Source organism: Mesoplodon mirus, assembly GCF_964341445.2.
Source record: "Mesoplodon mirus genome assembly, chromosome: 2".
Lineage (NCBI taxonomy): Eukaryota > Metazoa > Chordata > Mammalia > Artiodactyla > Ziphiidae > Mesoplodon > Mesoplodon mirus.
The window spans coordinates 184,017,790-184,042,250 of NC_138977.1; the positions used below are offsets into that span (position 1 = coordinate 184,017,790).

A 24,461-nucleotide genomic window follows, 5' to 3' on the forward strand; every position below is an offset into this window, starting at 1 on the left:
AAAATTTAATGATTAACAACATATATAGATTGGAAGAATATTCGACTAGGAGGAGGAATCATAAAGAGCAGTTGAAAAAATTAAAGGACAGCTTTAAACACACTAACTGAAACAGCATTTATAATTGGCCAAATTATTCCTTTAGCATTCTTTTAGCCAAATAAAAATAAAACTTACAGATGGATAATTGAGGTTCACTAACATTAGGTAGGATCAAAGTTCAAGCTAAAAATTAACTCTATATTTGGTTGCAGAGAAATGTGAAATTTACCTATGGCAATTTTCTACTGATGCCAAATTAAAAAGCATGAGTCGACATCTTTATAACAAACGGTTTGACAGATATTTTCTTGGCTTTAAAATGTTTTTTGATATATGCATAGAAATGTAATGAGGATAAGAATAGTCTTCTGTATTATCTGAACAGTTCATAAGGCCTTTGTCACTGTTAGTCACCTTAGATGTGAATATCTGCAGGGCCATTAAATTAAAGCTGGCCAAAAAAGTTTACAAAGTGCTACTGTTTCCAACGGATGAGATCCTCAGTTTTCTGGATTTTCTGGATGATGATTATTTTCAGTTCTTTTTTCTGGCGATATATACAGGAAGTTACAGCAGATATATAAAGGGAAGATCAGAAGCCTGCTGTCCAAGTTCATCACTACTTGTTCCTGGTCCTTTTCAAGTGTAAGTATTTGATAGCCAGTTGTTCTACTACATATTAGTTTTCCACTACTATCAAAAGAAGCCAAACATAATCTAAATGCTATGCTCCTTCAAGGTTGTAAACTGACAGTTCCACTACATGGCTGATTCAATGTATTGCATTTGAAAATGATGTATCGATTGGTGTAAGTTACAAGCAGGTCAAAGCCGAAGTTAAAACCTGTCCACCGCCAGCAGTATTCACCATCTTTGGCAAGCTTTCTACCACACTAGCTCTTCTTTATTGATTTCTTGAGGCCCCACCTCACTGTCTTGTTCTGCCCGGAGCACAGCAAACCACTGCTGTTTATACACAGAACATAGCCATTCTGAAGGTACTAGAGAATCTTGTTCGATAATTCTCGCGGAGGCCAAATCACTGATAATATACTGTAACCTTAAATGTCTGAATACTGACACAGATGGTTTTCCTTGCTCAGTTTCAAGGAAGGTCATACCTTCATAATCTTTTCTCCTCTTAGAAAACCAGACATCTGTTTCAGTCAAAAGCTGGTTTAAAGATCCATTCCAGGAAGGCACAAGTTGAAGGAACATCCACTTTTTTTTTCTTGGTATAAAGCCCTTTACACTTTCTTCTTTCTCCCTGAACCAGCACAAATAAAATAACGTGTACTGCTCAGAGAGGTGGTTTGATCATTTTGATCACTCCATTTCTAAAAGACAGTATTTCATATGAATTTTAACAAAAGGATATATCTACAAAACATGTTACTTCACTACCTCTACTTTTAACATACTTTGTGCACTTCTAAACATCTAGAAAGACTAGATGTTTCAAATAAGGACTTAAGTTTGTCCACTATATACACAGTAGTGTTGAATAAACTGCACACATGTAACAATGGTTAGATTTGAAAGTGTCTTCTACATAGGAACATTCTAATATAGAACACTTCGTTTCTCCCAGTACCTCCTTTCTGCCATCCATCCAACACTGGGCAAGTACAGGCACAGGTGTCACTTAGATGTGATTTACAATTTCACTTCCAAAGGCCCTTTTCAGAATTTTAACACAAAGTGTACAAAATGTGTTAGTTTACTAACTCTACTTTTGTCATACATTGCAACCTCTTTAATATCTAGAGACTAGATATTATAAAATTGTGACCCACTGGTCCAGTATATACAAAATATATACAGTAAAGTTAAACAAAATGCATGTAACGTATAGAGCAATGGATAAGTTGAAATGTTCTAGTACCTGCTAGCAAAACATCTTTTGCAATCTTTCCCTCCCACCTCCGTAAACCCAATGAACAAGCACAGAGTATACTGTTCAGAGAGGAGGTTTAACAATTCCATTTCCAAAGACAGTATTTCCCATCAGTTTTTAAAAGCTATTTACAAGAAGCATTATTCTACTAAAATTACTTTTAAATACATCGAGCACTTCTAAACATCTAGAAAGAATAGATATTTCATATAAGAGCTTACTTGTCCACTATGTACACAGCACTGTTAAATAAAATTGCACACATGTAACAATGGTTATAATCTGAGGTATCTTCTTCTAAATATGACCATTTTGGCCTGAACCATTTCCTCCCTCACTTCCTTCTCTCCACCGCCAATCCAGTGGACAAGTACATGCATGTGTAATGCTTAGAGGTGGTTGAACAAATTCATATCCAAAAGTCATTTACAGAAGACAAGCATTCCTATGAATTTCAATAAAGTATACAAAATGTGCTAATTTTACTACTTTGTCATACACTGGCAACCTAGACTAGATGTTGCAAAACTAGGACTCAATTTGTCCATTATATACACTATATACACAGCAAAACAAAATGAACATACAAAAAATGGTTTTGTCTGAAAATGCCCAGGTATGAACACACTAGCATATTACCTTTTGCAATTCTTTCCCTCCCTCCTCCGAACAACTGAACAAGTATAAACAGTAGTATACTGCTCAGAGAGGTGGTTTAACATTTAACATTCCCAAAGACTACTTCCTGTGAATTTTAGCAAAAAGATATTTACAAAGTGATATTTTACTACCTCTACATTTAACATACGTTGGGCACTTCTAAACATCTAGATGGACTAGATGTTTCAAATAAGGACTTAATTTGTCCACTATATACAGAGCAGTACTGAATGAACTGCACACATGTAACAGTTACAATCTGAGAGTGTCTTCAAAATACCAGCATTCTAGCCATTCTAAGACCAACCCCCTTCTCTCTCTCCCCCCTCCACCAACCCAGAGGGCTATCATGCTCAAATTTTCAGAAGACAATCTTTCCTAGAAATTTTAACAAAAAATGTACAAAATGTATTATTTACTAACTCTATTTTTGTCATACACTGGCAACCTCTTTAACATCTAGAAAGACTAGGTGTTGTAAATTAGGACTCATTTGTCCATTATATACACTATATACACAGCAAAGTGAAACAAAATGCAGGAACATAAAAAAGACAATGGTTAATCTTGCCTCACTATAAACACACTGGCACAGAGCTCTTTGCACTTCCTTCTCCTCCCCCCGACCTCGAACCAGTGCACAAACAAACACAGTGCATACTGCATACTGTTCAAAAAGGTGGTTTGACCACCCCTGCCCCCCCAAAACAACATTTCATACGAATTTTAACAAAAAGATATTTACAAAATGTCTTTTTACTACCTCTACTTTGAACATGTATCAGGCACTTTAGAACATCTAGAAAGACTAGATATTTCAAAAAAGTACTTATTGTCAACTACATATACAGCAGTAAGGAGTAAAATGCACACACAAAACAATGATTCTAATATGCAAATGTCTTCTAACTGTGACCAGTCTGGCACAGAACCTTTTCTTCCTCCTCAGCGTCTTGCATTCCATGTCCTCTAACCCACTGAACAAACGTGGACCTCTGTGGCTCCTGATGTCCTCCTCTAGAGGTTGTCAAACAACTCCATTTCGAAAAGTCATTTCCAGAAGACATTTCTTTTCTACGGTTTTTTTTAAAGAAACAAATGGGCATTTACAAGACACGTGACTTTAACTCTATCATACGTCGGCAACCTCTTCACATCTAGGCCTATATGTAGCGAAAAGTTTTCTTTCGAAAGGTTGGGGGGAAAGTTGAGAGCAGCTTTTTCATATTATATACAAAGGCCTTCTATAAACGGCCAGTAAATCTTCCCAAAGGGTGGCTGGCACTTCCTATTGGCCGCATGTGGTACGTTATTCAACCATTTCTGTCTTCCGACATCGAGGTCTTGGTAGAACGACGACCAACCGCCCGATGACCCGCGAACGTTCCAACCGTCGTCGACCAGGGCTCCGCTCACCTTCCGGGCCCGTTAAGGCCTTTGTCCGTCGTTGTCCGGACGAGGTGAGGTCTCGTTCAACTGGGGCAGAGAGGTCACCTCAGGTCCCGGATCCGCGCGGGCTCCAAGGCCTAAGGGTGGCTGAGCTGGCGTCCCCGTAGACGCCCCTTCCCGGGCCCTCGAGGCTCTAACGGCCCTCCGCGGCTTTCCACTGGCCGCCATTCTTCTCGCCCTGCCACGCCCGACGCCTAAAGGCGCCACGTCCTCGGTGGCCTGCCGGGGGCTTCGCCTAACCCCTGCAGCGTGGGGTCAAGAGACCCGGCGGTGGGCGGGATCTGGGCTCCGAGGGGCCGCCGCCATTAGGTCGCGGAGGTGGGGGTGGAGGAGCAGTTCGTTGCTGCTTCCAGGCTCGGGCCCTGTCAGTTGGCGGCTGCGGCGAGGGCTCTGGGGCTCGGCAAGACGCAGCCTGAGCCTGTCCCGGGGGCCCCCCAGTTCACCTGCCGACTAGAGGCCGGAGGGTCTGGAGGGCCCCGGGCTAGAAGGCCGCGATCCGCTTCTTACCGCGCTCTCTGCCGGAACTGACTTGGCAGTTCTCTTTGCTGGCTAGAGAAGAGAGGTACCGGGGAACATCCACTTTTTAAGGGCTGTGTATACATCCATCTCCACTTGCATCACAAATAAGTTAGAGGAACCAATGAGTTGTTTCATGACATTTATACTGAGTTCTTTAAGAAGTTCAACATCCTGGTGAGTCATCAGATTGTTTAGAAGCCATTCAAGGCACTTTTTCTTTACAGAATCCAGTCCATAGGTCCCTGCTGATGTGTAATAGCCACATACGGTTTTCACATTAACTGTTTCCTTCATTGTCTCACCACACTGCTGTATTAAACCATCCAACTGCAGCATACAAGCTGCTGCCAAAATGGCAATAACTCGACTGGGCTTTATTAAGACATCATCTTGATACAATGACCCAAATGCCACCTGCAGTGCTTCTATATCAATACTCTGGTCTGGAATCTCCAGTTCAATAATATTCATGGTGGACTCCTTCCATGAACCACTGAACATACTAGAAAAGTAGCCAGATTGACATAAATATATTTTGTGTAAGTTCCACTCCTCTCCTAGAGCACAAATCTTAATGTCACTGTTTTCACCATTTAAAAATAATGTTTGATAAACATATTTGGATGTACTCTTCACCTTTTTCCTTTGAGGGGTGTTTAAGAGTCGCTGCTGCTCGTCCCCTTCCTCCTCATCCTCGTCTGTCTCGGGATCGGGGTGACAGTAGCAGAAGGCCCCCCTACTCCGCTTGCGCTTACGGCTGCCCAGACAGTAACAGAAGCCGTGGGCGGCCACGTCGCCCCCACTCTCCGGCCTCCGGGCCGAGCCCCCAGCCCCAGAACCCGGATCCTGCTGGGCTCGGGCTCGCCCCGGGTGGCTCAGCACTCGGCTGCTCAGCGAGCCCATGCGTCACGGCTCGCAGAGACTTCAGGGAGCGCACCTCAGGGAGCCCAACGAAAACGGCCTCCCGCCATGGCCCGCGCCTCTACGTAGCCCGTGTGCCTACACCGCTACCTTCTCACGAGCAACCGCGACCGTTCCGTTGGACGCTACCGCCTCCATCCTCCGTCACGCCCTCCGCGTCTCGCCGCGCAGCGCGCGCGGACCTCAGGACCTTGCCCCCTGACTTTAGCAATCACAATTTTTTTAAAAGACTCCTTTCCAAAGCTTAGAAGCACAGACATTCATAAAATGACCTCTATTTCTTACATTCAACAAAGAAAAATCCCTAAACTCTTTTCTTACATTCAGTGAAGAAAAATTTCATTGAAGAAAACTGCAGAGTCAGTCCCAGTTACAAAGGAAGTTCATCTCTTTTCGAAGCATCACGTTACCATCCTGTGGCCTTTTGCCAGAGGACTCAAGATTTATAGCCAAGGCAGAAAGGATATTTCCCACTGGCACCTGCCTGGTGGTTTAAGTGTTAAACCTAAGCCTCAGAGGAGAAAGTCCCCATTCTTGTTGCAGATTCTAATGAGAGACAAGGAGGGAGATATCTGAACCCGCTTTGTGAATTTTATTTTAGGTTGGACTGAGCAACAATATGCATATCAAAAAAACAAGCAGATTGGCCTTCCCTGGTGGTGCAGTGGTTAAGAATCTGGCTGCCAATGCAGGGGACTCGGGTTCGATCCCTGGCCCAGGAATATCCCACAAGTTGCGGAGCAACTAAGCCCGTGCGCCACAACTACTGAGCCTGTGCTCTAGAGCCCATGAGCCACAACTACTGAGCCCATGTGCCACAACTACTGAAGCCCATTTGCCTACAGCCCGTGCTCTGCAACAAGAGAAGCCACGACAACGAGAAGCCTGCGCACCGCAACGAAGAGTAGCCCCCCCCACCACAACTAGAGAAAGCCCGTGCACAGCAACAAAGACCCAATAGAGCCAAAAATAAACACAAATAAATTTATTAAAAAACAAAAAAACAAGCAGATTATCATGAGATTTCGAATTATTTGTCAGCTACTCCTTTAAGGTCCTCCCTACAGATATTAACCCTCCTTTTTTTTTTAAACAGGAGATTCCAGGTTGACATATATTTAAGTTAAATTGAACTCTTTAGTGCACTGACGCTAAAACATTATTGCAATACATTGTAAAAATAAGTTCAAATGTCATAACATGTGCATGAGTGCACACACACACACAAACCTACTTTGAGCCTGTGTCTGATATTTTCTACTCTCCTAAGTAAAGAACAAAACTTCTGCTGAGATTTTTTAAAAAGTGTAATTTAGGGATTTAAGATTATGCAATAAAAACAGTCTGAAAGTTACTCCCCTCCATGCTGTATCCTTATAAATGATACAACAGATATAAGAAATAAATCGTTGACTTCATGTCTGGGCTTGAAGTCATGAAGGGGGATTGCTTGAGCGTACAGAAACAATGTGGCCCCCCAAAGAAAGAAATTGATATGAAACCATGGGAGAAGCCAAGCCCCCAGGTAACCTAAGTTTACATCCACATAGGAATTCTGCTGAATCCTGAATCAGGTGGGAGAATTCTAAACCAGAAAATTAGTGTACAGTCAAGAAGTGCTAGTGTCTGAGGAATGCCACTGCCATGGAAGATAGATAAAAAACTATCTAAAAACTAGCAAATGGAAGATCTTATACATGATCAATAGATCAATTAAAACAAATTCATTTAGTATCTTCAGCAACATAAAGCAAAATAAAACCAAAGAATTATGAAAAAGAACCAATTAGAAATCTTGAAAATTAAAGCCCAAATTGTTGAAAAGAAAAACCTCAAAAGATAGTCTGAGTAACAGAACAGACGCACTGTGTGAATTAGCAAGCTGGGGATTAAGTTTACGGGGTTTTACAGAATAGAACAAAGAAAGAAGATGAGAAAGTTTAGAGACATAAAGAATGGATAAGGACATTCTACCTTTCATTTAGGAATTCCAGAGGGAGAATATAGAGAGAAAGGAGGAGGTAGTATTTAATCAATGGCTAAGCATTCCCCAGAAGTGAAGAAAGCTAAGAAATTTCAGAACATCAAAATAAAGGAAAAAATGCTAAAAGTTACCATAGCAGAAAGAGAGTTTAATTTTAAAGAAATAAGGATCATATTTTTGTTGTAAATTTCATTAGCAACACACCAAGAAGACAATGAGATGATATCTTCAATGAGCTGTTGGAAAATAACTGTCATTTTAGAATCCTACACTCAGCTACAGTATCACTTTAAAGCACAGGCGAAAGGAAGGCATATTTTAAGTATTCAGCATTTAAGAACCAACAGATTCTCACTGAAAGAACTACTTAAGATGTACTCCTACATACAAAAAAGGCTGAAGGAATACAGAGGAAAAAGCAGTATGAAAAAAAAGTAATCTTAGCCAAGTAATCTTACACAATTCAGTCAATCCTATAGTTTAAGACTAAATTAGTATTAATTGCCAAGCATGTTTAAAACAATTTAGAATTAGAATTCTGGATGATGTGAACAGGGGAGTTGGGGAGAAGGGAAACAGCAGAAGGAAGTGAAAATGTCTTGTCCTGTTTAGGAAGAGTATATACATACTGATTACCTTTAGATTTTGTTAGGCAAGTATAACTTTATGTGTGGGTATAAAAAATTAAGAGTAACCACTAGAAAAAAAGCAATGGAATGTATAAATTTCACACCAACAGAGGAAAAGAAATGGAACAAAGAAAATTCAATCAACCCAACAGAAATCAGGAATGGGGAGAAAAAAGAAACAAAGAGACCACAGGAAATAGAAAACACAAAGTAAGGTAATACGGTTAAATCCAAACAAATGATTGACTATAATAGGAAAAAAGATTTAAGTGAATAAAAAATGGGAGATTCATGTGAAAACATCATTTGAGGAAAATTAAAATTGCCAATAAGCTTAAGAAAAGATGTTCAATCTCACCAGTTAACAAGGAAATACAAATATATGGCATTGAGATGCCATCTTTACTGACCAGATTGGCAAATACTTTTAATTTTGGTAATAGCACGTGTTAGTTAGGAAGTGGGGCAAGCAGTTACCCTCATAGCCCACCATTGGGAGTGTATATTGGCACAATCTGGAGAACAATTTATCATCTCTATTAAAACATTTGCATACAGGTGCAAGGAAGTTAGTCAAGGATATTCTAGCAGCATGGCTTATAACAATGAGATATTGGAAAGAACCTAAATGTTTCCCATAATTGGGAGAACAACTAAATAAGCCATAGCATGTTCATACTGCAGAATACTTTGCAGTCATTAAAAAGAATAATTTAGATTTATTTGTGATAATATGGACAGGCATATTGTGAATATTTAAAAATACACAGAATGAAGGTACAGAATTAGTTTATACATGTAAAACCACATAAATAAATACTGTGTGTGTAGATAGATAGACAGACACATGTACAAAAACACCTAGAAAAAGCTATGAAGGCTTAAACATCAGACTCAGAGTTAAGATCGCCTCTGAGTGGATGAGATGAGATGAAGAGTGGAGTGAGTGGTGTGTGTTGGCTTGTGGGAAGAGTTTGGGGTGGGGTAGATGCAAGGGCTTTAGTCTTCTTTGTAAAGTCTGATTTTACTTTCAAAGAAATATTTGTGTATTATTTGTTGAATGAGTTTGCTTACAGTTTTTTTCCCCCCTCTGGATGTGCCTGCCTTTGCACAAATGGCAGATTTGCTAACCTAGGCTATCTAGGCATTCAGGGAACAGGCTGAGTAGGCACAAGTGGTTTACCAACCCTTGCACAACAGGATTTATGACCTCTCTTCTCCCTCCCTTCTACCCCACAGTACCCCCCAGATGCTGGAATCTTAAGGAAGGAAACGGGGCTGCCATATCCAGCTGTGGACTAAGGATGGTAGCACCCACTCTTGAATAAGCAGGTTACCAGCACCCCGCTAAGTGAAGCTGTGTGTTTGTGTGTGTGTGTGTGTGCGCGCACGTGTATGCTGGGAAGTCATCTTTTATGTAAGTACGCTGGAAAAATTATACTTCACGTAAGGTTTCAGGGACACAATGAACCGTACAGCTTCTAAACTATTAAAGCTTTTTTGTGACCTCCCTTGAGCTATCCACTTTCTGAGCTCTAATGTGTAACATCAAGAAAAGGAGGTGGGCTTCCCTGGTGGCGCAGTGGTTGAGAGTCCGCCTGCCGATACAGGTGACGCGGGTTCGTGCCACGGTCCGGGAAGATCCCACATGCCACGGAGCAGCTGGGCCCGTGAGCCACGGCCGCTGAGCCTGCGCATCCGGAGCCTGTGCTCCGCAACGGGAGAGGCCACAACAGTGAGAGGCCCGCGTACCGCAAAAAAAAAAAAAAAAAAAAAAAAAAAGGAAAGGAGCAACCTTCTCTTTGGCAATAAGAAGTTGGAAACACAGCCAGAACAGCTCTTTACGTCAGTGATTAGTCTCAGGCTTATGCATTTTGCTATTTTAAACTTCTCCCTTATTTCAAACCAACTGCTTATGAATCTTTCCATTTGGCAACCTGGAAATATTTAATTAGAGCTCTTCTATAATGATGTTGTTGTAGAAGTAAAATACTTAGGACAACATCAAAAACAATTCTTTCTGGTTCTCCAAATTCCACACTGCAAAGTCCAGTGTGTTTCCTCTCTTCCTCTCTGACCCCCACAGCCCTCAGAACTTTCTCTATACTCTGAAACCCCAGTAGTAAGTTATAATCTGCAGGATCCATTTGGAATTTACAATATTGAATTCCTATAGTATTGCCAATTGTATTGTACCACTGGTTCCTTCTATCTTTCTGTTTCTTTCTCTCCTTTGAAGTTCCTAATGCAGTGGTTGATTGGTTACTTGATTGATTAGAATCTGGAAGTAGCTGGTGTATAATCATCATTAATGCTTGGTTCCCTGAGCTAGCGTTGGCTAGGTGCCTGGGACAATGTCTGGGCAGACCCCTCATCTTCTCCCCTGTGGTCCATTAGCCCAGGATGTTGCAAGGAAATTGTGGGGAGTCCTGCTGAGTCTGAGCCTCCCTAAAGCCAACAGTCCAAGAGAGGGCTACTTCAGTTTCTAAGCCTAAGAACTTTTCTTCCATTACCACCCAAGGAGTTTGGCCCCAATACACCCCGCTCCCACCAAGGATCCAGCTCATAATTTGTGGGGCCCAGTTCCCTGCCTCCATGTGGGCCTCCAGAAGCAAGTCCTGGCCTCTCTCCACTATGACAGCTCTTTCTTAGTCATTTTCCATATGACACAGAGACACACTGGCTGTCAAGGTTGGCATCATGGAGCTGCACTGCTCACCAGGGGACACTTAGTCTGGCTCTTTATCCCAACATACTTTAATTTCAGGAGCCTAGGCATCACCTGGGAGCTTGTCAGAAATGCAGTGTCTCAGGCCCCATCTCAGACCTATTCATTTACAATCTGCTTTTTAACAAGATCCCTGGCAGACACCTGGGCACAGAAACTCAGATTAAGCTCAGAGAAGCTCAGATTAAGGCTCTAGGCCTGGGGGATTCCCCCCTGATACAGTTGACTTCACAAATACCATGGCAGGAAACTCCTCTAGGATTTTCACTGGTTGACAGTTTTAATCATGTAAGTGTAGCAAGAGAATGACCAGTATGACAGGTAGATTTATCTGAATTCTCAGGCATCGTTATTGCAGTGCAAGATTTCTTTAACATGAACAAATTCAATACAAAGCATGACTCAAAAACATTTGAAGGAATACTAGTAAAGAGAGTAAGATTGAACACACATGAAGGGGAGTTCAAAACAGCACCATCCCGGGAGAAGCAGGAAAGGCTCAATCAAGAACATAGTGGTCACTGGCCTTGGGCAAAAGGGGGGATGACTTTCCCAGAGACTGAAAGAAAGGAGTGGAGGCAGCATGTAGCCTGCTGTTTTTGTTTGCCTAGCATCCCTTCTTCCTGCTTTTGGTAACAGTCCCAACTTTTTGTTTGGGGACCACTTCTGTCCATTCTATGTGGTCTTGGTAGAAAAGCCAATTAGGGGAGTGGGAATATGACCCAAGGGAAGCTAATGAGATTCTATTTATCTCAGGAATGTGAAATTCAGAGGAGAAAACCAAGAAGAGAAATGACTGGAACTGAGTCCTTCTAGTGGCAGGGGCTCAGAGGAGACTGCCCTAGGTTCCTCTGCTTTATGCTCTTCCCAAGACCAGTGTCTGCTTGCTTTCCCTAAGTTCTGTGCGCTTTGCAATATCTTTCCCCCAAATTCTGGTTTGTTTGCCAGTCAAATTATGTTGTGTGCAAAGAAAGAACTGTATGAGATACAGAAGGTGTAGACATAGAAACATTTTAAGTTGAGGTGAGAAGTCTGTTTTCTCTGGCAGAGGCAAATAGGATGGATACTTTGAACCACATGGTAAAGTTATGGAAGGGATCTAATCAAGGATAAGTACATAGAGCAAGTATAAGTAAAAGGACTGCCAGTCAGTGCTGAGGGGCCAGCTAAGTTTGCAGAATATGAAATCGCAGTGATTTCCTTGAGTAACCTAGGTGTAGGAAAGGAGAAAGGGCATAGTTGGACTGATTCAAAGCTAGGAGTTAGCAGAGACCATGTGTCAGAAACATAAGGTGGGGATATGAAAGGGCTGTCAAGAGAAGTTGAAGGCTAATATCATGGGCTGCAGGCAGGACAAGCAAAGAAATGAAGCTAAGAGGGCGAAATGGGGAGGAGGGGCACTGAGAGACTGAGGCTTGGGTTAGTTGAGAACAGACCAGGGAATAAGAGAGAGACTTGGAAGTTTAAGAGGCTGCTCTATTGCAGTCCAGATTTAAAAGTCAGAAAGTTTCAGCTGCTAAGGTCCAGGGTGTGGGTAATCCACGGACTTTGAGAGTTGGAATGTAGATTAAGGTTATTAAGGCACATTGAGGCCAGAGTCATCCACATGGCCACTGAAGTTGACCATGATGATGTTATATAAGATGTAAGTTTGGTAACTGGCTCACCTAAATTATACCAACCAAGTTCTTAAGTGGTTTGATTTAAAAATATTTTAAATGAATGTATGGGAATGGCCAGGAGGTTGGTAGACTGCAATTTAAAAATGAAGTTCCTTCAAGAAACTACTAGCTATGGAGTAACATACTGGCTAATGGTGTGGGCTCCTGGCTCTGCTCCGTTACTGGCTGTCTAACCCTAAGTTACTTATCCTCCCTGTGCCTTAGTTTCCTCAACTATAAAATGAGCATAAGACTACCTGCCTCACAACGTCATTGTGAGAATTAAATGAATTAACATGTATAAGGTGGTAAATGCTGAGCACTTCATAAATGTTAGGTATTGTTATTAAAGAGGAGACTTTATAAATAAACTATAATATCATGTGATACTCTATGACGAATATTTGTACAAGCATGTAGAAAAAAACTGAGGGGGGGCACTTAAAGCTATCCTTGGGATAAACAGGGAAGTCTTCAGTAAAGAGACAGAAGCAAAAACAAAACAAAGTCCAAGAGTTTGATAAACAAAGGGCATAGGGGAAGTGGTAGGATCTATGTTCAATGCTCACAGTATGACAGGCACCGTGCTATTTTAAAAATATTATCACATTTAACACAACATCCCTGCAAGACATGTAACTTCCTTACACTGAGGAAAACACACAGGGATTAAATAACTTGGGCACACAGGAATGGAAAGGGTATTGGACAGCATACAAAGGGTATCTAATACAAAGGGGAAAATAACAAACCACTACTCTTACCCAAAAATCCTATTCAAATGGAACTTTGGAATCACAGTTCTGAGCTTATTGGGCCCCCGGCCTAAAGAGTCCCATTCAAGGATATCCATATACTGGTTTGTCTACCGCTCCACTCAGTCCAGGTCCCAACAGCGAATAGCCCAACTAGTGCCTAACTAGCCTAACTAGCCTAACTAATAGCCTAACTAGCCTAAATTGGAATCTTCATTTTAAAAAGCAAGTTGGTCTGGAAGAAGAAGAACTCTGCAGAGGGGCCTTCAGGGAAGTGTGAGGTGGAATAGGTAGATCACTGAGCGCTCGTGGGAAGGTGGGAAAGTTGAGGATGGATTCACATGCAGGGATGAGATTATAAATGGCTTTTGCCTGTCATATGAGAAGTCTGGACTTGAGTCTGAGAGCAATGCGGAGGAAGTAAAGGATGTTTAAGGAGGCCCTACACAGTGAGCTGAAACCGAGCATGTCGTTAAAGTACGGTGACAGCCAGATACATCAATCTCCAGAAAATCTGGGCTGACCCCCAGACAGGCAGAGGAGACTCAGCAAGGAAGAGGAGCAGCGGCGAGCTCTTCCTCCCTCCACATCGCCGGTTGTTTAAAGCCCCTCGGCTTGTTCTCCCACACCTCCTTTTGGCTCCTCTCTCTAAACACACCTGGCTGCCTGCGTGCTTCCGAGGCTAACCACGCGCCTCCACCTGCGACCTCCAGCTGAAGCGCAACCCGGCCGACCCACCCCTTCAGCGCCCCCTGGCGTCTGCACCCTTGCTCTCTTCTTTTTAGTGAAATAATTTTTTTAAAAATTTATTTTATTGAAGTATAGTTGATTTACAACGTTGTTTTAATTTCTTCTGTATAGCAAAGTGACTCAGTTATACATATATAAACTTTTTTCATATTCTTTTCCATTACGACTTACCACAGGATATTGAATATAGTTCCCTGTACTATACAGTAGGACCTTATTCATCCATTCTGTATGTAATAGTTTGCATCTGCTAACCCAAAACTCCCAATCCATCCCTCCTCCACCCTCCCTTCCCCTTGGCAACCACAAGTCTGTTCTCTGTATCTGTTAGTCTGTTTCACAGGTAGTTCATTTGTGTCATATTTTAGATTCCAAATATGTGATATCATATGATATTTGCCTTTCTCTTTCTGACTTACTTCACTTAGTATGATAATCCGTAAGTCCACCCATGAGACTCCGGGGCTCTTCTAACTCGCGTACCTCAGAGAGCAGCCCGGCCTCCTTCCGCAGCGCCCCGCATCCGGTCACATGAGGAGCAGGTCACCTGCTCTCTGGTCACGTGAGGCCGGTCACGTGCCAGGGCCGTACCGCTAGCTTCCGGAGACTTTCGGGGCTTAGCGGGCGCGGTCCTGTGGCTCCCTGAGCCCACCGAACTGCACAGCCAGGATGGTGAGGGCGGGGGTTCGGGTGAGGGTTTGGCCCTGACCGCCGCCTCCCCGGAGCTCAGCCCCTCTTCTCGTCCTTCCCGCTGCAGATGAACGGGACCACCCCCGACCAGGAGCGGCCGCCGGGGTCCGAGCCCGTGTGGGAGCGGCCCTGGTCGGTGGAGGAGATCCGCAGGAGCAGCCAGAGCTGGTCGCTGGCAGCCGACGCCGGCGTGAGAGGCGGGCCCCAGGGACCGGAGGGGAGGGCGGGCCTTCTGGGGTGATGCGCGGCCTGCGAGCGGGACGACGGGAGCCCCCAGTTCCCCTCCACCCAGTCGATCCTGTTGCCTCTCATTGACTTGATAACTTCTTTTCTCGCCCTCGAAAACTCCCGGGTGGTAGTCCCCAGGCACTGGGGCGGAGGCGGGCTGGTTGACCTTAGCCCTCTCAGTGCTCCCACTCGGACTGCGGCCCTTCCTTGTTTGGGTTTTCTAGCCAGGCCCCCAACTCCACCCTGAGCGGGGATCGGCTTCGGCCACCTCTCAGGCTTACATGGCACTAGTTAGGCTATTCCATGTTGGGACCTGGACTGAGTGGAGCGGTAGACAAACCAGTATATGGATATCCTTGAGTGGGACCCTTTAGGCAGGGGGCCCAATAAGCTCAGAACTGTGATTCCAAAGTTCCATTTGAATACGATTTTTGGTAAGAGTAGTGGTTTGTTATTTTTCCCTTTGTCTCTGATCCCTGTAGAATGACAACCAAACAGGGCTTTTAAATTCCTCCAAAAACGATATAGCAAATATCCATTGACTTATTGCCACTGTTCTGATGATCTTTCTTAATGTTTTTCGATGCTACTTGGTCTTGGTACTGTCAAAAGCAGCATCCCTTTTACATTCCAGCACACGGGTGCACACACACACAGGTGAAAGGAAATGGGTTCTTTTCTGTTTTGACACGCAGAATAGGTGCATATAATATTGATACTACTGTATGTTTTTTTTTAAATAGTTACTACAGTTTCTACAGGAATTCTCACAACAGACTATCTCTAGGACCCATGAAATCAAGAAACAAGTGGATGGACTAATTCGGGAAACTAAAGCCACAGATTGTCGACTACATAATGTCTTCAATGACTTCCTTATGCTGTCTAATACCCAGTTCATTGAGAACGTGAGTTACTTAGTTACATCGGACTTATAAAAAAATAATACTGTTAGAAGGAGCAAGAGTCACTGTTATACTAAGTGACCCATTATTAGGCTCTCTTAAATTTTGGTGAAGTAGTAGTTCTTGGTGATTGATGCCCCCCCTTTTTATTAGTAAAGTTTACTTTTTTTCAAGCCTTTGAAAAAACCTAACGATAAAACTTCCTCATATTCCAGTGTTTTCATTGATTTTTAGTTTTTGTGTAGACTGCTGAATTGCATGGCACTCCAACAAGTTTTGTTATGAGCATGGTCTGTAAGGAAAGCCATACACCTGGTCTGATTCTCTGGACACCATCAGGTTATTGATTGTATCCATTATGTCTTGATAAGTTACATAAAAGGCATGTGTGTGTCTACTTGGAATATTCTCAACTAACGTTTTGTTATGGTGGCTAAACCTATGCCATAGAATCAGCTCTAAACAGATTATTGAGCTTTAACCCAAGTGCTATTTTGTCTATGTATTTATCAAATTTCTGGGTGCTAGGTTCTAGGAATACGTAGATAAATTAGACAGAGCCCCTCCTTAGAGAAGATAACAATCTTCCATAATAGTGTAATTCCAGAACAAAAAGGAAGCAAGTGTGGCTGGAGCCCAGTGACTGTAGGGGAGATTGTTAACAGAGGATGGAGAGGAAGCTTAGTTAAGCTGGTCTGTATTTCTCATAGGGCAGCTAACTTTCTGAGTATCAGTGTTAATTAATCTGTGAAAAGAGAATTAGTAAAGTAGGCTATCTCCCGAGATTGTTAGATGCAAAGTAATAAAAAAAGATTTCAAAACTTGCAAGATTATACAAAGCCCACGATCTAGGATTGTTAAGAAGAGACTAAATATTGTCATGCAGGTATCTTATGCAGCATGTTTGTACATTTTTAGTAATTCAGGTTGAAATGCCACTACTAGGCTTTTTGGGGAAGCTGTGTGTAAAATAGAGATCTTAATAAAGGTCTTAAATATCTCTTTACCAGTAGGTTTAAAATGTAACAAATAGTCAACTCTGTAGTCATTTTCTGGTTGTCTACACAGAATGTCCATGCTTGGTCCTGAGCATCTTTCCCATTGGAAGAGGCAGTTTACAGGACTCTCATCTGTACTTCACTGGTGTATGCAGCCCCATCACTTTTTCATCATGCTGAATTCTGTGTCCTTTTGAATATGCCTGTTGCTCTCATTCTGTACCTTTCTTGCTGGATCAGGTGCTTAGCTCTTCTCTGCAGTCAGTGTTGCAGTCCTAGACTGGACAAGGAATAGAATTGGGAGGCTTCTTTTGTACCTGATGTGCCTGTACCACATTGGTACTGGATTGGTACCCGACTGATACTTTGGGGGTGAGGGGCATCATAAGCTTTTGTTTCTGAATCATAACCTTCAGTTCTTTTTCTTTTCTCTAGCTCTTCTTTTCTGGCCAAGTTTTCTTAGTGTCTGAGTTTCCCACAATCGAGTTTTTGTGGGTGGTTTTTTTTGTTTGTTTGTTTTTGTTGATTATTTTTTAGTAATAGTTCTTTATTTCTGTTCACTTCTTGGATTCCCTACTTTCCATCCATCTCTCCATCCCCTTAGTCCTTATGCCTCTTCCCCTTCCATTCTGCAGCCAATTCCCCTTTAGATGTGCCTGTTGCCACTGCCAAATCAAACTGCTTCCCAGACCTCCCTATAATGCCACATGTTAACGTGTTTTTCCATTTGTGGTAGAGCATGATGATGTTGAGTATGGCTAATGCTTAATAAAACTCTGAAATAAACTACCTGCTGATAATACATTTGGCAGTGATTTGACTTTGCATGTGTTTTCTTCAAACCCTGGCCAGTTTGAATTCTGGCTTAAATGATGGTGCCATTTGGTTTCATGGTAGTTTATTGGAAAGTTACGCACAGTCATAGGTTTCTGGGTTTTAGTAATTGACCTAGAGGCAGCCAGTAGATTGCAAACTGCATTATAGTTAGTGAAACTGAAGAGCAATCAGGACTTTCCAGGGCAGGAGAAATTAGTGCCTTTAGTAAAGGCTCAAGAGGGGACTCTGAAGGAGGAGAAATGCTGATTAACAGTGGCCAGCGCATCAGTGTGTTATCCGGAGGGAGTACAGTTCTCGAAGCTTCATTAATCTGTTAATTTAGGAATTTTGTCCTGAAACATTAAGTGACCTAGTTAATGACTTCTTTAGTAGCACTTCCCATGATTGTAATTTTACATTTATTGATATGATTGGATGTGTTGAACTCCCCTACTAAATCAACCCCCATATTTTTGCTAAATGTTGTGTTCCTTGGGCTCAACGTGAGCCTGATATATAGAGACTCAGTGAATATTTGAATGAATTAATGAGAGATCACAAAAGTGAAAAGGACCAGGGCTGTTTATAACATGTTAAGAAATCTCAGCCCCTCGTCAGCATTTTCTCTAATTCCCCACCTTCATCTCTTACCTCATCTCCCCAAATGAGGAAAAGATGCTTTGAGGGGAAATATCAAAGATATTTAACAGTTCTGGGAATGGCTACCTGATTTTAAAATGATCAAAAAACCCATGAAGCTGTGAGTTGGGTGAAACTGGTAAGGGTGCAGGAAGTTAGCATTGATTTCCTGCTGTGTACTGAGTACTTGAGATGCATGGTCCTGGCCAGCCTCAAAAGATCCCATGGGTTTTTTGTATTTGCTGGTTGGTTTCTTAGATGTCATGTTTGGCTTTCCACAGGCTGCTGATCTCTTGTGAGGTAGTTTTTAATGACAAGCAGTAGAAAAAGTAGGGTGTTAATGCTGTTGAGACCTCAGCATGAAGCTCAACCTTTTAGGTTAAGTGGTCTCACTATTTGAAGTCTGAAGTGACCTTGTCTTAAAGTCTCCATTTTAAGATTTATTTACTTTATTTCTTCCTGCCTTTGAAAATTACTCCCCAAATTTCTGGGCTTTATAGAACAATTTTTTTTAAGTATGGAAAAAGAAGCATCATCTGAAATTTCAGATGCTAAAGGAGAGCCTCTTAACATTTTGACATGTATATTCCAAGTCCATTTTCCATGCAGACATTGGGCTTTAAGTGTTTTCCTTTCTTGTTATAAAAGTAATGAACACTCACTGTAGGAGAGATTGGCATACATAAAAAGTATTAAAGTGTGAAAAAATTAAAACTACAGAAATCAGCTATAATTCCACCACCCCAAATTAACCAGCCACTGAACATTTTGGCATATTTCTTTCTAAGAGTATATATGTATGTATATAACTTTAACCTTTTCTATATATTGGCAGCCTGCATTTTTCTTAATGTTAGTGTATTATTTTATAAGCATTTTAACACATCTGTAAGATTTTGTGAACTTAATTTTTATTGTTTTTATTTTATTATGTGCCTATCATTTAACAATCTCCCAACATCAATTTTTTTAAATAAATATTTCATGTGTCTAGAAAAGAACAGATAATAACCACAAATGCTAATAATATACACTACCTTGCATTAACAGATTTTAATATTTTGCCATATTTGCTTAAAAGGCACCAACTCCCATTTCTTCCCTTAACTCTAAATATTTTGGGTGTGGGCTCCTTTGTATCTCTGCCTTTTTACTCTTCTTACCTGGAGAGTATATCTGTGTGGATGTATATCAGTGCAGGTATACATAATATGAGGTAGGGATCTCATTTGGTTCATTTCCATATGAGTAGCTTTTATTGTGTAGTTCTTTTAATTTATCTTTTGGCTGCGTTGGGTCTTCGTTGCTGCACACGGGCTTTCTCTAGTTGCGGCGAGTGGGGGCTCCTCTTTGTTGTGGTGCACGGGCTTTTCATCGTGGTGGCTTCTCTTGTTGCGGAGCACGGGCTCTAAGCGCGCGGGCTTCAGTAGTTGTGGCACGCGGGCTCTAGAGTGCAGGCTCAGTAGTTGTTGCGCCCGGGCTTAGTTGTTCCGTGGCATGTGGGTTCTTCCCGGACCAGGGCTCGAACCCGTGTCCCCTGCACTGGCAGGCGGATTCTTAACCACTGTGCCATCAGGGAAGCCCTATTGTGTAGTTCTTTTCCTCACTGACTTATGTGTATGATGCATATTTTTTCCCATATGGATAACTTTTATTTTGTAGTTCTTTTCCTCACTGACTTATGTGTATGAATGAATGCATATTTTTTCCCATATGGATAACTTTTATTGTGTAGTTCTTTTCCTCAGTGACTTGTATGTATGAATGTGTGTTTTTGTGAATATAAAATCAAGCTTACATGTAATTGTGGGTCTGTCTCTTGCCTCTGTCTTTTATTATGTTTATCTGCCGTAGTCAGTATCACAATCTTAAATACCAGAGATTTCTAGTAAGTCCTAATAGGGCAAATCCCTGTGACTTCTTTTTATTTAGAATTGTCATGGTTATCCTTGGATTTTTTCTTTCCTCTGTGAATTTGAGGATTATCTTGCTAAATTCCCCAGAAAATTCTACTAGCACTTTGATTGGAATTGCATAGAATTACAGATTTGGTGTTTGTGACTTATAAATCTGATGCCATGAGCATCTTATTGTTTGTATTTATTTTTCTGGGTACTAAATTTCAAGAAGTAGAATTCTTGGGTTAGAAGATACGAATGTTTAAAAATAACATTGTCTAATCAGATTGGCAGATATTTTTAAAAGGTAGGTAACATGGTTCCACTGCTGGCAAAGGTCTGGGAAGTGGGCACTTGAATATGTTGTGGGGACAGTGTGAGTTGCTCCACATTTGTGGCCAGAAATCTGGAGGTAGCTATTAAGTCTAAAAAACAGTTTTGTCCTGTGACTTGGCAATCCTATTTTTGGGAAGCCTATAGAAATAAAAGATCCAGGGCCTACGAATTCAGTATATGTGCATATGTTTACAGCAGTTTATTTACAACAGCAAAAACTGGAAATCTCCTTAATGTTTCCTAATAGAGAATTATTGAATTAATCATAGTCAAGTTCATACCATAGAATATTGTGCAGATATAAAAAAGATTGAATGAAATCTATTTGCATTGACCTAGAAAGTGGTTTATGTAAATATCGAGTGAAAAAGTGGGGCAGAGGAATGTGTATAGTATAAGTGCATTTTTATTTAAAAGCAGGAAGAGTGGGAGAACTCTGAATATGTGCATATGTCTGTATATATTTGTGTATGTTTCTATGTGGGAAACATAGAGGAGCACACACCAAGCTTAAATTGCTTATTCTGAGGGTTTGGTTGGAGGTAAGGATGGAACAATTTTTAAACACATCTCTTTCACTTATATCTTTATGTTGACTTTTTAATTTTTAATTGACTTATAATTCACATACCACAAAGTTCACCCTTTTAAAAAGTGTACAAGTCAATAGGTGCTAGTGTATTCACAAAGTTTTGTAACCATCACCAATATCTAATTCCAGAACATTTTCATCATTGCACTATTTATAATGAGAATGTTTTACTTTGGAAGTTTAAACAACAATATATAGTTAAAAAGGAAATTACACAGTTGCCAGAGTGATAGATCTATTTTGGAAAAGAGAGGCTGCCTGCTCCAGCTGTATGGGTCAGTCCCATGCCTGGCCTTCTGGCAAATCATTGGTGGGCTTGGCCTATCTATTTTCTTATAAATGGGATAATAAAAATTTAGCAACCATTTTAAGCAACAGGATTAAAATAACTTACCTTTACCATTTCCACTGTGCAAAATGTTAAAGCTCTTGTTACCTAGTAGGTAGGTTCTACCACTTGGTATTCTCATAGCCTCACATTTGAGTATCTGTATCATTGCTCTGTCAGCATTAAGTATTAGATTAAACAAGAAAGTGTGAACACCAGTTTGTTATTGTTTTTGTGACTGTGGTCAACAATGAGATTGAAGGTTTTTTTCTCATGTTTCCTAGTCATTTGTGTCTTTTTTTTAAAACTTAATTTTGGGAGAGTTGACTACTGTTCTTTGCTTTTTGCCCTTGGCCAGCGGCCTCAGCCATTTGTTGAATAATCATTTCTTCCCCATCTTTGTCTTTTTTAAACTGTGTATTGAATTCTTACATTGTGATTGTTTCCAAATGCTGTATTGACCATTCCAAACTGAATTCGCTTCCGTATTTAGCGTGTATATGATGAAGAAGTGGAGGAGCCGGTGCTCAAGCCTGAGGCAGAAAAACCAGAACAGGTACTTGCATTAAATCACTCTTCTGTTGCACTCCTTTCAAGAAGAAAAGTGGTGGAGATTTGTGATGTGGCTGGTGGAGGGATTGTGGGCAGGGAGATGGACACTGAGGGAAATGGGAGAAGCTGCTCCTGACAGCCCAACAATTGAACTCTTTAGTTTGTTTGTGAAATTTAGTGTATTAAGAAATGTATAGATTAAGTTCCTGAATTCTGGCTTAAGAATAGAGCAGAGGTATGCAGAGATTTTCTGTAAAGGACCAGATAATAAATATTTTGTTTGCTGGCCGCATTGACCTATGTCTCTTCTCTTCTTTTTCTTCTCTTCCCCCTCCCCTCCCCCTCCTCCGTTAAAAATGTAAAAACCTTTCTTACCTTGAGGGCTATAAAAAAAAAGTAGGCCATGCTGGGCTGTAGTTTGTGAGTTCTTTGAAGATTGTGCTTCCCTATCCTTTCATGACTGCTTTGATTCTTATTCCTACCAGTTTAAAAATGAAAGTAAGGTGAAAGCCATATTGCTTGTAACATATGAAGGTGTTAGACTAAGACAGGATATTAGAAACCAGCTACAGTTCTGCCTATTTCTAGCCTTAAAAAAATTTTTTTTAATCTTTATTTTTAATAGTACTCAGGGACTTGCTAACCATTTAAGTGCAATAGTATCTGGTTATACCAAGTCAGGGGTCAATTTTAAGGTGATAGCTATTTAGTGAATTATTTTTAAAACATCCATTATATATTTATTTCACAAGCATGTTTTCGCACACTTAGTACAATATTAGCTATTTAACTCAGAATCAAGCATACCAGAGTGCAGAAAAGATGCAGCCAAAACAAAAAAGCTAAATTAGAAAGACTTCCACACTTGAGGTAGTATAAAATACTCTTCAGATTTTCCCCTTTGACTGTCAAAACAACACTGTATGGTTTGGTTCTTTCTGTAATTATGTATCAACTTCTAGAATATTTGTGAGGAGGGGAAATGACACTGAATATATTTTGCAATATTTCTTACAACTGATGACACAGTTGAGTGTATGAGAGCTGCTGTTATAGTAAGTGGAGACCTGTGGAATATTTTCAGTAGGTTAGTGATGTGTACAGAGTTTTGTCGGGGTCAGGGGCATTGTTCTAGGGTGATGTACAGTATAGATTAGAGATGAAACTGACCCTCTCTTGGTTTGAAACAAGTTTATAGAATAATTGTAATTGTCCAGTTATTGTTTTTTTTAGCTGTAATTGAAAAATGACATCTCTGGCTGGGGTATTTTGTTCTAAGTCTTAACTCCTAAAATTGTCCAAAGGATCATTAAGCAAGGTTAGTGGGATACAGCCATGGCAAAGCTAAAAGTCTAGGCCCTTTGTTCCTCCAGTAGCAGGGAGGTGAAGTGCCCCTGGATGTCTTGTGATGTGCCATTCATTATTAAGATTCTTTTACATAGCCTATAAAAGCTGAACCATCACATCATAGTTGAGCTTTTGTTTTTGTAGATGATGAATCCGGAGCTCCAGGACCTTATGTAGTTCGATGTGTGTTCAATGCATAGACAAACTTGGGATTTACCACTCCAAAGTCTGTGTTGAGGCATTCAGCAGAATCTGACTTTTAACGTTTTTAATTGTTTAACATTTTAAATTGTTAAGAATTTAACATTTTTAATTAAAATTTGGGGGGTTTTTTGGAGCATGAGTCTAGGCTTTAGCAAACATTCCCAGTGTTTTATTAGGGTGATATCAATGTACTGGAGATCTTACTGAACAGTATTTTTTCCTAGGAGAAGACCCGGGAACAGAAAGAAGTAGATCTGATTCCTAAAGTCCAGGAGGCTGTGAACTACGGTTTACAAGTGTTGGACAGTGCATTTGAGCAACTAGATATAAAAGCAGGAAACTCAGACTCTGAAGAAGATGATGCTAATGAGCGGGTGGAATTGATCCTTGAGCCAAAGGTAAAGACATTCAGTTGAAATATTTATTGTCGCACCTGTTGGGTTTTGGGTACTTTACTTGGGCACAGAATTGGTAAGACATGGACTTCACTTCTAGGAAGTGAGGATGTCTCTTAGCAGTCTCATACTGACTCCATTGATCAGAAAGAGTTGCTGTACACAAGCATCGATTGAGCACTTACTAGGTACTAGCATGCCAAGTTGGGGGAGTACAAAGATGCAGGACATGGTTCCTACTCTCAGGATGCTTATTACAGCAGTACCAGATGGTGGGAGAGAGGAGGATTTACCAGAGTCACCATCATAAGTGCTCTGACTTCTGGCTGGGGAAATTAGGGTGAAGGTGAGATTTGAACTGGGTTTTGAAGGATGAGGAGGCTCATGAGAGGTAGGGATTGTTGGGAACCTGACATTCTGCAGCTTGCACTAAGAGGGAACCTCCAAAGTGTTGAAAGACATGTGGGTTGTTCCCAGGTTTTGGCCAATATGAATAAAGCTGCTATGAGTGTTCACGAAGAAACTATTAGCCGATGTT

At 41.2% G+C, this 24,461-nt stretch overlaps 2 protein-coding genes across 12 annotated transcripts in view; one reads left to right on the plus strand and one right to left on the minus strand.

Moving 5' to 3' along the window:
* Positions 1-276: 276 nt before the first annotated feature.
* Positions 277-5,676, minus strand: LOC309793476 (germ cell-less protein-like 1). The gene is given in 4 exon segments (XM_082603942.1): positions 277-776; positions 780-936; positions 938-1,273; positions 4,629-5,676. Coding segments are annotated over 4 exon segments (1,569 nt in total). The 5' UTR covers positions 5,471-5,676; the 3' UTR covers positions 277-542.
* An 8,763-nt stretch (positions 5,677-14,439) lies between these two features.
* The window catches only part of LOC309791971 (WASH complex subunit 2-like), a 56,710-nt gene continuing 46,688 nt past the window's right edge, over positions 14,440-24,461 (plus strand). For 4 of the 11 annotated variants that reach the window (XM_082601183.1, XM_082601185.1, XM_082601186.1 and 1 more), the window contains exons 1-5: positions 14,441-14,667; positions 14,753-14,875; positions 15,657-15,821; positions 21,919-21,981; positions 23,753-23,926. In XM_082601183.1, coding sequence (XP_082457309.1) covers positions 14,665-14,667; positions 14,753-14,875; positions 15,657-15,821; positions 21,919-21,981; positions 23,753-23,926 — 528 coding nt within the window. In that variant the 5' untranslated portion in view covers positions 14,441-14,664. Of the gene's footprint in view, positions 14,668-14,752; positions 14,876-15,656; positions 15,822-21,918; positions 21,982-23,752; positions 23,927-24,461 lie in introns of all 11 variants that reach the window. The other 7 variants (XM_082601193.1, XM_082601192.1, XM_082601184.1 and 4 more) reach the window with 3 other exon arrangements.